The 13,371-nt window shown below is 42.9% G+C and overlaps 1 protein-coding gene across 1 annotated transcript in view; it reads left to right on the top strand.

Moving 5' to 3' along the window:
- Positions 1-13,371, top strand: part of SNCAIP (synuclein alpha interacting protein) — a 52,559-nt gene that overhangs the window by 18,254 nt on the left and 20,934 nt on the right. The window contains exons 5-6 of the mRNA XM_056848602.1: positions 5,407-5,520; positions 11,830-11,955. Coding sequence (XP_056704580.1) covers positions 5,407-5,520; positions 11,830-11,955 — 240 coding nt within the window. The remainder of the gene's footprint in view (positions 1-5,406; positions 5,521-11,829; positions 11,956-13,371) is intronic.

The following is a 13,371-nucleotide window of genomic DNA, read 5'->3' as shown; positions in this document are numbered from 1 at the left end:
TTTGCATCATACTCACCTAGCTGCACCTCAGCTAAATAGATGGCTTTTATATGCTAGTTTTGTTACATTGAGTTCAGTACCACTCTTTTTTAAAACCAGTGTTACTATTTTGTAGAAGGCTGAATTTGATGCATTTTATTAGGCGTTGGTGTAAACACTTCTGTCAAAGAATCAAAAAGTTGTTTAGGACCAAAAGGATAGCAAGTCCAGCCTTCTGCTTCAAAGAAAAATCACCCAACCACCAACCCTATTACACATAACCCTACATAATACAGACTAAATAAACACAGATCTTAAACTGGTTGTATACTTCAGTCATATTTTTATACTATGGCTTTTTGTATGCATTACATAAAGAAGTAAGGCAAATTCTGCCAAAGTATAAACTGCCAAGAGTGCAGAGTTACCCATCCCTAAGACTAGGTTATTCATGGAGTACATGCAGTTCCCACCATACAAACTCATAGCTGTAGCACTGTGCTTGGCCACAGGCTGATGATGTCTGCACAGTACTGACCTCACTCCTCCTTCCTCCAGTACTGGTAAGGATGTAGGTGCACCCTTCCCTTTGGTTGCTCTTTATTGCCACTACATTTTCCCCTGGTATATTTTTATGGCCCTGACCTGGATGGCCCAGGTTAGCATGATCTCGCCAGATCTCAGAAGTTAAGCAGGGTTGGCTCTGGTTAGTACTTGGGTGGAAGACCACAAAGGAATACCACCAGGGTCACTATGCAGAGGAAGGCAATGGCAAACCACCTCTGTTAGTCTCTTGCCTTGAAAGCCCTACTGGAGCCAGCATAGTGTAGTGGTTAAGAGCGGTGGTTTGGAGCAGTGCACTCTAATCTGGAGGTTTGATTCCCCACTCCTCCACATGAGCAGTGGACATTAATCTGGTGAACCGGGTTGGTTTCCCCACTCCTACACATGAAGCCTGCTGGATGACCTTGGGCTAGTCACAGCTCTCTTAGAGCTCTCTCAGCCCCACCTACCTCACAGGGTGCCTGTGTGTGGGGGGGAGGGAAGGGGATTGTAAGCCTGTTTGATTCTCCCTTAAGTGGTAGAGAAAGTTGGCATATAAAAACCAACTCTTCTTCTTCTTGCCATAAGTTGGCTGTGACTTGATGGCACTTTGAACACACACACACACACACACACACACACATATTTTTATGGCTATGGATTCTTTTTAAAATGAACCTCTTACATGGTAAGATCAAGATGAGATATCACACACAACATTGTGTTTAATTATTACATTCTGGCAACTCAGACAAATGGTACACCCACAGACAGAGTGAGTCAGCCTCAACACATACCGGTGGCAATTTGACACTGACCTTGAACAATAGTTCACCCATAAAGGGATTCCACTGTGGGTGTAAGATATAAGGATGTCCTTAGGTGCTCAGGTTTTGAAAATGCTTTTAATGTAACAAAGTCTTTGTCTCATGTTACTTTAATAATATGTTTCAGAAGGTAGCTGTGTTGGTCTGTAGTAGAACAGTTAGATTTTAGTCCAGTAGCACTTTAGAAACCAGCAAGAATTTCAGGGTATAAGCTTTCCAGAGTCAAAGCTGCCTTCATTAAACACTGTCAAAGGGAGCTTTGACTCTTGAAAGCTTATACCCTGAAACTCTTGCTGGTCTCTAAGGTGCTCCTGGACTCAAATCTAACTGTAATAAGAAGGAATATAAATGAGATAAATCTATTTTGTAAAAGCTGTTGATATTTTGGGGTGGGGAAAATATTCCTTATGCCATCTCTGTTTAAATGTGTCACATCTAAGCCATAGCATCTTAGATATCAAAACCACTTTGGAGTATCATGTGAAAGTAAACATCTGCCTCTTGCAGAGCGTAAAAGGCACACTGTTAGAAACGAAAAATAATTAATGTCTTCTGGAAGAAAATTCAGACATAGGGATATCTGCAGTAGTAGGGAAATTTTTGATTTTATGATACTGCTAGCACCAGTAAAATACAGTGGTGTGTACAGGAAGGACAACCTTGGAATTAAACTTCTCATGGGGCTGGCAGCAAAGGAAACAAAACACAAAGTCCACTTTTGCAGATATATTGTAGCAAGAAATATGTGGTGAAGAAGCACAACTCAGGAATTACATGTTCTTTTACTGTCTTCTCTCTTTCGGGACAAGTTTGAAAATGTGTCCAGTATCATCAGGAGACAAATACACACACGCACCCCCCCAAAAAATTATTTGACTCACAAAATAGTTGAACTGCATTGGTGAGATGCTATGTAAATGTCCCCTCAGCTTTGGCACATCATAGGTATACGTGGATTCAAAAAGTTGAATCGTAGAGCTGTCATGCAGCAACTGACAGTACTACTGAAATGTGAGAACCATCACAACACCACCTGGAAAGGGACCAGAGGACCAGGGCACCCTACTCTTAGGTCAGGAGCTAATGCAGCTGCCCTAGCAAGTGCAATAGTACTTGGTGTTTGCTGCAGAGCAGCTGATTAGGTAGGTGGCCAGGACATTATAAGATTTGGCAGGGCTTGACTTCCTGCCTTGGTATTGAAAAAGCAAAAAGATAACATTGCCGAAAGGGAACCTTTGCACTCTATGAGCACTCTACATGTTGTTAGTCAATAGTACTGGAATACAACATTCTCACAAATGAATTGATCTGCTATGGATTCTGATATATTAGGAGCCCACTAACGTTTTTGAGATAATTTGTGAAAAAAGAAAGTGATGTTTGTGTCACTTCAATGGATCTTAGATGTCCTAGATGGAGTAGAGTTGGCTTTTTTTAGAGCAGGTTAAGAACTTGGGGGTCTACATGCACCCTGCTTTGCTCTTTGAAAAGCAGGTTGGCATGGTGGCCAGGAATGCCTTCTATCAACTGCATCCGGTTTGTCAACTCTCCTGTTACCTAGACTCAGCTGATCTGGCCATGCTGATCCATGCTTCTGTGACCTTACCTTTGGATGACTGAAACATGCTCTATGTGAGGCTGCTCTTGAAGGCAACCCAGAAACTACAACTGGTCCAGAATGCAGCAGCCCAACTATTGTCAGGGGCTAGCTGCAGGGAACATATATTGCCTGTTCTGAAATAGCTACGTTGGCTGCCAGTCTGTTTCTGAGTTCAATGTAACATGCTGGTTTTAACCTTTAAAGCCTTTCATGATCTGGGGCCCACATATCTGAAGGATCTTCCATATGGCTTTGAGTGCCTACTATGGTCTTCAGGTAGCCATCTGTTGACAATACCAACAGGTGGCCTGTCTGGCATCAGCCAGAGCCTGGGCCTTTTCCATCATGGCTCCTGCTCTTTAGAATGGCCTCCCTGAGGAGGTGAGGAGAGCCCCCTCCTTGGACATCTTCAGGAGGCTCCGCAGAGCTTTCTTGTGTGCCAGAGCTTTTGATGGGGTTTAAATGCCAGACATCTTTTAAGAGGGGAGGTAGGGAGGGAGAGATTTGGGGTTTGACATTTTTTTTTGGTTTTAACTAAAATGTCTTTAAACAATTATTGTAAGCCGCTTTGAACTACAAAGAAAGGAAGGGTAAAATGTTTTAATAAATGAAATAAAGTAAATTAGAGGTGTTATTCAAATTTCTTCTTTTTGTATTAATATGCCGGCCTACCTGACTTATTCTTATTCTGATTATGTACTAGACTCTGCCAGCTATCTGTTGGCTCCTGTCTTCTTTATCTGCATATTATCAGGCTAAATCTTAGATTTGGTGCAACTAACTTCTAAGTCATAGTTTGGTAGACCTTAAAGAAGCTGCTTTCATATTTCCTCCCTCCCTCCCCTCTTGTACATGGCTTTGCTTTGTCGATTGGGACATCATGGCAAATGGGGTTGCCAGGTCCCTTTTGCCACTGGTGGGAGGTTTTTCGGGTGGAGCCTAAGGACGGCGGGGTTTGGGAAGGGGAGGGACTTCAATGCAACAATTGCCAAAGCGGCCATTTTCTCCAGGGGAACTGATCTCTATCAGCTGGAGGTCAGTTGTAATAGCAGGAGATCTCCAGCTACTTCCTGGAGGGTGGCAACCCTAGTGGCAAATTATGGTATAAAAAACAAAGTAAAGCCATGTCCAATAGAAAGCGCCTGAAGATCATTTCTGTGGTTTAGAAGATTATCTGAACTGAGCCATACATTTCATTTTAAGCTATACTAACAATTTTGAAAGAGAATTTGATAATTTGACATATTATAAATCAGTGTCTCTGTAGTATATCAAGTTACAAAAGGATCCATATGGAATGTATACACCCTTTAAAAAGCACATTCTACCTTCCAAACACTACTGCTACATCCCAGGCTCCTAGGGTTGCCAACCTCCAGGTACTGGCAATAAGAAAACAGTGCAGGCAAACTGTATCAAAAACATATATTCAGTGAAAAAGTGCAAACATCAACATACAAAGGTGCTAACATGTACAATGAAAATACAAAATATATAAAACACATAAATATATGCATAAGCAGCTCACTCTTTTGGGAGCTAAAGTAAAATAAAATAAAAAATAAAATATAATTTGAAGAACCTCCTTGTAGGATTATACATCTGTGGGCTTTAACCTCTACTTTGAGGCTGATGAAGCCAAGTGTATGGTGAAAGCGCTAAGAATATCCAGGATAGCGTTTCCTCTGTTTCCCTCCACTCGTCTTCAAGTTTTTGGAGCAGCAAGTTTGTTCCTTCAGACGTTGGCTTATTATAGCTATTGACATTGGATTTTTGTATTGAACTTTCTCAGTCTCGTTGGAGACAGCCATTGTGTCTTATGTATCATTGCTGCCACATTGTGAACAGCTTCTTCGTGCGTGTATATATTTTGTATTTTCATTGTACATGTTAGCACCTTTGTATGTTAATGTTTGCACTTTTTCACTGAATATATGTTTTTTATACAGTTTGCCTGCACTGTTTTCTTATTGCCATTATAGATTAACAGTGATAGTGAGTTTTTCCTTTGGTGTAACCTCCAGGTACTAGCTGGAGATCTTCTGCTATTATAACTGATCTATTACAGCCAATAGAGATCAGTTCACCTGGACAAAATGAACAAAATGGCCGCTTTGGCAATTGGACTCTGTGGCATTGAAGTCCCTCCTCTCCTCAAACCCCGCCCTCCTCAGGCTCTGCCCCTAAAATCTCCTGCCAATGGCAAAGAGGGACCTGGCAACCCCACAGGATCCCCACCAAGTGAATGAGATTTGTGCCACAGCAGTGTCTAGTGGCTTGCAGCAGTTGTAAATAGACGTGCTGCCCCTGTATTCATATTAATCAGGAGAGCTGGGACTAGCCTAGCATACTAGAAAGTACAGCGGTCTGAAAAACATGTGTGTGATTTTTATTTAATTTTAAATATAAATCTGCAAACATTTTGATTTGCTCACAGCTTGCTTTTCTTCTCCTTAGAACGGCCAGCTGGAGTGTGTGCGGTGGATGGTGAGTGAAACAGAAGCCATTGCAGAACTTAGTTGTTCAAAAGATCACCCGAGCCTTATTCACTATGCAGGATGCTATGGGCAGGTACAGTTTCATTTTAAATTATTGTATAATGCTACATAAGGAAAGTTACTTTAATCTGCCCACACTCAAAGCCATTTTTGTACTTAGACGTCAAACAAAAGTTTTTACCATGAATATGTAGTGAGCATTGTTAGAAGCTTTCTTAATGTACCTAGATAAGCTACATTTCATCCAACATGCTTTTTTTTAACTCTCAGGAGCTAGAAAAATAAACATTGAGCAATTTTATACACTAGTATTTTTAAGACCCTTCAAAATGTATTCAAAATTTACTCGTGCAAAAGATAGCCCATATAAACACCAGATCTGGCTGCGATACAAAGGAAATATTTTTATAAGAAAGAAGTGTTTCTGAATGGATTCAACACACAATTATTTCCTACAGGACTTGGCACACATGGTATCTGTTTTTTCAGTAAATACTTCCTACGATGGAGAAGGCAAGAAAAAAAAACATAGCCAAAGAATAGGCCCATTGATGTCAGCCTTTCCCTGTAAGGCTTGTACATGATGCTTTATTCTTGAGAAAATCTTGCCCTGCCTCAGTTCCAAGTTTGTCTTCAGAATATCCTTGAACCGAAAAAGGGTAAATGAGCCAAATGAGTTATTGCCAAGTGTGAGACCAGGAAGAGATGCAGATCAAGCACATATCCCAGAATGTGCGGATTGCTGGGCAGTAAATCCTCTTAGTAGTGAAAAGTGACCCCTATTTATTGGCCAGCTGTTCTTAGGTCAAATAAGCAGACTCAAAAACAAATCTCCAGCCTAATAGGTCAGAGGAAAAACTGGTGATGTTTAGAATTTGAGTATTTTATTAGCAATTTATTTAAAAATCACAGAGTTTATTAGTTGCATATATGTTGAAACAGTTTCCGTCTTGACATTAGGAAGAATTTTCTAACAGAGCAGTTCCTCAGTGGAACAGGCTGCCTTGGGAGGTGGTAAGCTCTCCTTCCCTGGAGGTTTTTAAGATGAGGTTAGATGGCCATTTGTCAGCAATGCTGATTCTGTGACCTTAGGCAGATGATAAAGAGAGAAGGCATCTTGGCCATCTTCTGGTCACTGCGGGTGTGTGGGGGGGAGGTAGTTGTGAATGTCCTGCATTGTGCAGGAGGTTGGACTAGATGACCCTGGTGGTCCCTTATAACTCTATGATTCTATGATATCTAACATTACATTTGTGAATAATTTTTCTATAGTAATTGCTACTTCTAATTTTACTATTACTGTAATATCAACATTATATTTCTTCTGTAGTAGCCACACACAGTGTCCTAAGGCAGAGTAACTAAAGGGTTGTGTGTGTGTTTTCCCCCACAAATGGGCAACTGAGGTTGGGAGAAAACATAAAAACAGGCTTCAAACTCAGTGTGGTGTTGCTGGTCTGCTGAGAGGTCAAAGACAGAACAGCAGAAAATGCTGAGGCAGCAACTAGACCCTCAGAAGCCTTCAAGTCCCTTTCCCACAAATTTGTGCATTCAGTTGATAGTCTTCATTGATAGTCTGCCTTTCTTGCTGAGAGCCAAGGTGCATTATCCCTAAAAATAACACAGTAAGAACAGTATAATGGGCTGGATCTAGTGTTGCAAGGGCACAAGGATTGGAGATCTTCCCTGCCTTTCCCTTCTCCCTGGAGCCCTTTCTGACTCTGGAAAAATTTATTGCCAGCATTGAAAAACTTGCATGCTCTAATACCCATGCAGGTTAGGCTTTCTGGAAGGGGGTAAAATACTTTCTCTTCCTTGTGTGAACCTCCAATCATGCAAGAGGCAGAAAGAATGAGGTTCCTGTGCCCCTTACCACTACAATAGGGTTGCCAACCTCCAGGTGGTGGCTGGAGATCTCCTGCTATTACAAGTGACCTCCAGCCAACAGAGATCAGTTCACCTGGAGAAACTGGCCGCTTTGGCAATTGAAATCTATGGCACTGAAGTCCCTCCCCTCCCCAAGCCCCGCCCTCCTCAGGCTCTGCACCAAAAACCTCCGTCCAGAGGCGAAGAGGGATCTGGCAACCCAACACTACAACCAGCTGCATGCTCTCTTAGTACATATCCATCCCTCAGCCTGGGTAATAACCTTTTCCAGGGCTGGAAAGGACTTCAGGTGGAAAGGGAAAGTTGGGTAGATCCCAGACTTTAAGGTCTTTCCACTGGCAGGATGGGGAGGTGGAGGTGATCCAAGACCATCAATTCTTTCCACTTGTGATTCGTGGGATCCAAGGCACTATATAAAACCAACAAAAATACAGAACACAGTATAATATAGACAATAAAGCAAGATAACAAGACTGGACAGCAATGCATTGAAAATTACAAACAATAAGCAGTATTAAAGCCATATGACAAAATTAGAGAATTTAAAAAAAATAACTTACTTAATTTATACCCCACCTTTCTCCACAATGGGGAACCAAAGTGGCCAACATTATTCTCCTATCCTCCCTATGAGGTAGGTTAGGCTGAGATTATGTGACTGGCCCAAGGTCACCCAGCAGGTTTTCATGGCAGAGGCGGGATTTAAACCTGGGTCTCCCAGATTCTAAGCGGACACTCTTAACTACTACACCACACTGGCTCTCCAATGCAATAACAACAGTAAAATGTGTACAATGAAGACTACATAAAATTCCGCAGACATTAACTACAGCCTTGTTAACTTTATAAATGCCCTCCTAAACAATTTTGTTTGACGCGTTCTGCAGAATGATAGGAGCACAGGAAGCTTGTCAAGTAGTCTATTCTATGAAGTGGGAACACTGGAGTTTGGGCATCTATTATTTTACCCATTTGTAGAGGTGCATATTCAGAAAGCTTTGCTCCAGTTAGCATAAGTGATACAGCAGAGCATATTGGGAGAGGTGGTCCTTCAGATATGCAAGTTCTATGCATGAAAGAATCGGTAACAAACTAATAACTCTTGGGGGTATACCAAACCAACAAAAAAAAGTCTTCACCTGCTGGCAGAAGACGCCAATAGAGGGGGACGGGCGAATCTCCCTGGGGAGGGAGTTTTAAAGTTTTGGTGCCACAGCCGAGAAAGGGCTTTCTTGGGTCACTGCCCATCTAGCCTTAGATGGTGGGGGCAATTGTAGCAGGGCCTCCAAGGAGGACTGGAGTGAACTGGTATGTTCATATGGGAAAAGGTGTTATATTCCAACTAGCTCCCAATAGTAATCAAGCTGCAGTGTTCTGTACCAGACAGAATTTCCAAGTTGTCTTCAAGGGCAGCCCCATCTGGAGTGCTTTTCAATAGTCTACCCATGAGGTTACCCATGAGGTTACTGCTGCATGGGTCAACATTCTGGACTGGCTGGGTAAAGTTAGGGAGCCATCCTCTGGCTAAGTGAAGATGGAAGAAAGTATGTTTTGCTGCTGATGAGAAGTGCAGTTCCTTCATGCCTACTTGCAGTGAGCCTATGCGTCCACTTTTTGCTGCTCATCAAGACAATATAGGGAACATGTATGGCCCTCAGCTTTCCTCTGCTAGCAACAGCATTTGAAGTCTGTCGTTAGTACCACATTTTTTTATTTCTTTAAATATCTATCCCTCCCTCTCCCCACCAGAGCAGGGCTCAGGGCAGCTAAGCAGAGGCACCTAAGCATCTAAATGCCTGAATGAAAACTATGCATAGTATTCCGCCCGCTAGTAAGCAGCTAGCTAGCTCTAAGGAAGAAAGTTTTCTTTTTTTCCTGAGAAGTTCCCCAATTAAGGCAAATGCTGCAGCAGATAAAAAAGAACAGAGCAGGAAGGTGTGACTCCACCCCCTGGGGTATGCCCAGTACAAATTGCACCTTTGAGGGTAGGAGATTTTTGTCCATAAAAGCTACCTCTAGAAATGTGTGAGTCATACATCCACATAAACACAAAGCCCATCAATGTGATGCACAAAAGAAGTAATAGCTGTTGCGCTCTTCCCTGCCTTGGTTTCAGCTGGTTCACGAAGCCATTTATGTGTGGTAATTAGCAGCGCTGAAGTGCTCTGCATATTTTTCTGAGTTCTTCACACTGAACCGTCATTCCAGATGTCACTGCTAAGCCGGCACATACCGGCTTCGCATTTTTTAAGAGCCCCTTTAACACAACCTTTTTTATTTGCTCTGTCCCTGCCTCGAAGCATCCACTCAAGGAAGCATCACAGCTGCGGGTTAGTTATGCAAATGACAATTGCTAATGGCTATGCAAACTAAGGGATGAAGGAGAAGGCGAGTGGGGGGTGGAATTTGTTTGATTTTCTCCTCTTGCATTGGGACTGTGAGTAGGCATTTTAAAGGTCAGATTTTTAAAAAAGGAGCTTTGAGCGAGCATCAAAATCAACCCTGCATAAATGGCCTAATAGTTTCTTGCTATATATGACTTATATAAGAATCTACACGTTGACTCAGTTTACACATATGCAAAACCATAGTTTATTTTAACTATGATTAGTCTGTGAAATTAGTATTTGCCTCACAAACAGTCATTTAAATCTTGGTTTGCCTTGATAAGGTCTGGTTTCATCTTCTCTCCTCCAGCCAGGCATCCCACTAGTCAGAGAATGCATAAGGCTGGTATAAAGAATCAAGCCAGAATGTCTCTGTTCACAGACACACAGACATTGTTAAAATCATAGTTTCCAATCTTGATTTGGTAACTGCAGGTAGTAAAGGCCTACATTCAGACAAGCACACAAAGCATAGTTTTCATTAAGCCATAGTTAATTATTCAGGATCTAAGTAAAAATCTAAAGTTTTCCACTGTTGGCATTTTCATTTGCTAAAGCTGTATGAAAATTCACCATCTCATTTTCATTAAGATCTACCCTCAAGCATCTACAGCCCACTATTCTATCACTGTGGCTTTTGGTCTCCCAGCTTTTCAGTCACCTGTGATTCTTTTTTTGTCTTGGCGCTTTGTATCAGTTTAGTGCTAAAGAAAGTAAGAATCAATATTCCAGTAATTTTTTTTCTGTTGCAAGTTCTTTCTAATTATATCACAGCTATCCGCACATGTATTTTAATGGAAATCATGATATGAAAAATATTGGGGATCTTCCTATACCTCAAGATGATTTTAATACATATATGTTAGTGCAGTGGTCGGCAAACTCAGTCAACAGAGCCAAATATCAACAGTACAACGATTGAGATTTCTTTTGAGAGCCAATAGATAAAGATGCTCCACCACCACCTTAAAAAAAGGCCTTCAAATTGAGAAAATGGGGCTTGCTGATCGCATGGACATTTCGGCAAACAGCTCCAGGCCTGAATGCCCCGTCTGCACAAGGGGGGGGGACAAAGGCGACGGCCGGGGCCTCCAGCCGTTATGCTGCCCCATGAGCCCCTCCCTCTGCCGCGGACCGGGCGCAGCAGGGCGCACAAGTCAGCGGTGCCTGGGGAAGCGCCCTGAGTCCCCGAGCACACGGAGGGCGCTTCCTGCCGGGCAAATGCACCCAGCGGCTTCATGGGGGGGAGGGGGGAGGGGTCAGGGGCCGCAGCCGGTACAGTGCACGCGTGCAAGGGAATCCCCACCGCCCGCCTCCGCCACGCGGCGCTGCAGACCTGGCATGGCTCGGGACGAGGACGAGTCGATGGGCGAGTGCCACGGCCTTCCACCGGCCCTGCACTCCGCTGGAACGCCCGGGAGCGGGCGAGAGGGCTCCAGAGCCTCCCACCATGTGCAGCCCGAGCGCGGGTGGGTCCCGGTGGTGGGAGGAGCCCAGCCGGGCGGAGAGGCGAGAAGCTGCCCTGCGCCGGGGCAGGAGCGGAGTGGCTCGGGAGCCCGCACTCAAGAGCCTCACTCATGGGGCCAAAGAGCCGCATGCGGCTTGCGAGCTGCGGTTTGCCGACCACTGTGTTAGTGGACCTATAAATATTCAAGAGGATACTATGTTAAGGTTGCAATCCTGGGGGGCTGTGAATCTCCATAGGAGCCGGCATGTCCCCACGCCAGCGTAGGTGCCACTTTATTATGGGATATAGTGGCAAACATGCCAGCATCCAGGAGCGATGGAATTCTGCTGGTCTCCACCGCCAGCTCAGTCGGTCTGAGAACTAAATTCCAGAAGAGAACGGCCACGCCAGCATGGGGGAGGCATTCCCAGGGGCGGAGCTACCTTTTTTCACTGTTTTCAATGGTGAATTTTTTCTTTTTTTAAATACCGGTTTTTTTCTCCACAGCTCTACCCCCTCCCTTTTAGAAATGGGCTGCAAGTTCCACGATGGAGCTTCCATGTGCTTTTATATTTTCACATATGTGTTTACATTTATCAATGTCTTTGACAAACAAAACATCTCCAGTTCATTTCTCAACAAAACTGCCTCTTCTGTGTAGGAGAAAATCCTTCTGTGGCTTCTTCAATTTATGCAAGAACAAGGGATTTCTTTGGATGAAGTTGATCAGGAGGGTAACAGTGCAGTACATGTAGCTGCCCAGCAGGGGTACCTGGGATGCATACAGGTAAAGATTAAAACTATACATTTAAATAAATAAAAACTTCAATGTAATGTGATGTAACATGGAAGTATATAAGAATATTTACATCAAATATTGGTTTACAGTTAAAAAGCAGAAGCACAAAAGTTTGGATTCAAAGCAGACACAGCAGCCATTAGACCAACATCTGTTGATATAGGGGTAGAAAAGTGTCTGAGATATGCAGCACACATAATCAGCTCCAACATAATATAACTTTTATGGCTTGCTTATATGGCCTCCTGCGATGACATTCAGTGGGCTTGATTGGTGATCATGTGAATTTTGAAGTTGAACTGGTTCCCAGAAGGATACTGGGAATCACTTTGGTACATCACCAGAAATCACTTTGGTGATGTACTATATAGAAAATTAACTTGGAAACATATATTTGAATGGATTTGGGGCAGAAGAAAAGACCTTGACACGGCCGTCCCCCATCTACTCCCATTAAGTGAATCTTTGGGATTGTTAAAATTTGTACCTTATGGACTTTTAAAATCATCATTAGCAACTAATATATACCAAGAAGATTGCATCATTCTGTTGCACAGAGACTGCATCAAACATGTATTGTATATAGTGTACATATTTGTGTTAAGTCATTGTTTGTGTACTTCACCTTTGTACCGTATATACTCGGGTATAAGCCGACCTGAGTATAAGCCAAGGTGTCTAACTTCACCCCAAAAATGGGGAAAAATTAGGCACCCACGTATAAGCCAAGGGGGAAATGCACCCCCTCCCCCGGGCTTTGATATCTTTGTACATTTGATCTCCAGTGCTGATTTCCAAACCTTTTGGTATAGGCACGGAGGTGCCTCCTATTTGGAATTGTAACTACCTGGAGGTTGGCAACCCTACCCCCACCTATACAGCCTTCATGGCACAGTGGCTCCAATATCACCCACTGGGGGGGACTTTAGTTGAGAGAAACAACTAATACATAGCAGCTACTGCAGCATCTGTAGATAGCAGCAAGTTTATTAAGTACTGTGATAGAAAACATGATCACAGTTTAAGCTAACTGAAATTGGCTCCTACTTGTTAATTAAGATGGCATAATAGGGTGGAATATGCATATTGGATTGAATGAAAGGCTATGATGATGGAGAACAAATGATGGTAGGCATATAAACATAATTAGTTTGGAGACTCCATTGACATATAGATAAAAGCCTAAAAATTGCTTTTGGACTAAAGAAAAATTCATTTAGTTCAACACTCTGTGTCCAGCAGTTACCATCCTGAAGATTCTAGGAAACAGGGCATGAAGGCAATGTATTTTATCCCTAGCATCTGACTCCCAAGAGGATATTGCCTCTGAACATGGAAGTACCATTTTGCCCTCATGCCTAACAATCATTGAGTACAGTGCAATCCCTTGAACTCAATGATCTT

The sequence above is a fragment of the Euleptes europaea genome, chromosome 4, assembly GCF_029931775.1.
Source record: "Euleptes europaea isolate rEulEur1 chromosome 4, rEulEur1.hap1, whole genome shotgun sequence".
Lineage (NCBI taxonomy): Eukaryota > Metazoa > Chordata > Lepidosauria > Squamata > Sphaerodactylidae > Euleptes > Euleptes europaea.
Note: the sequence above shows the minus strand (reverse complement) of the source record. Positions and strands in the feature narration are given on the sequence as shown.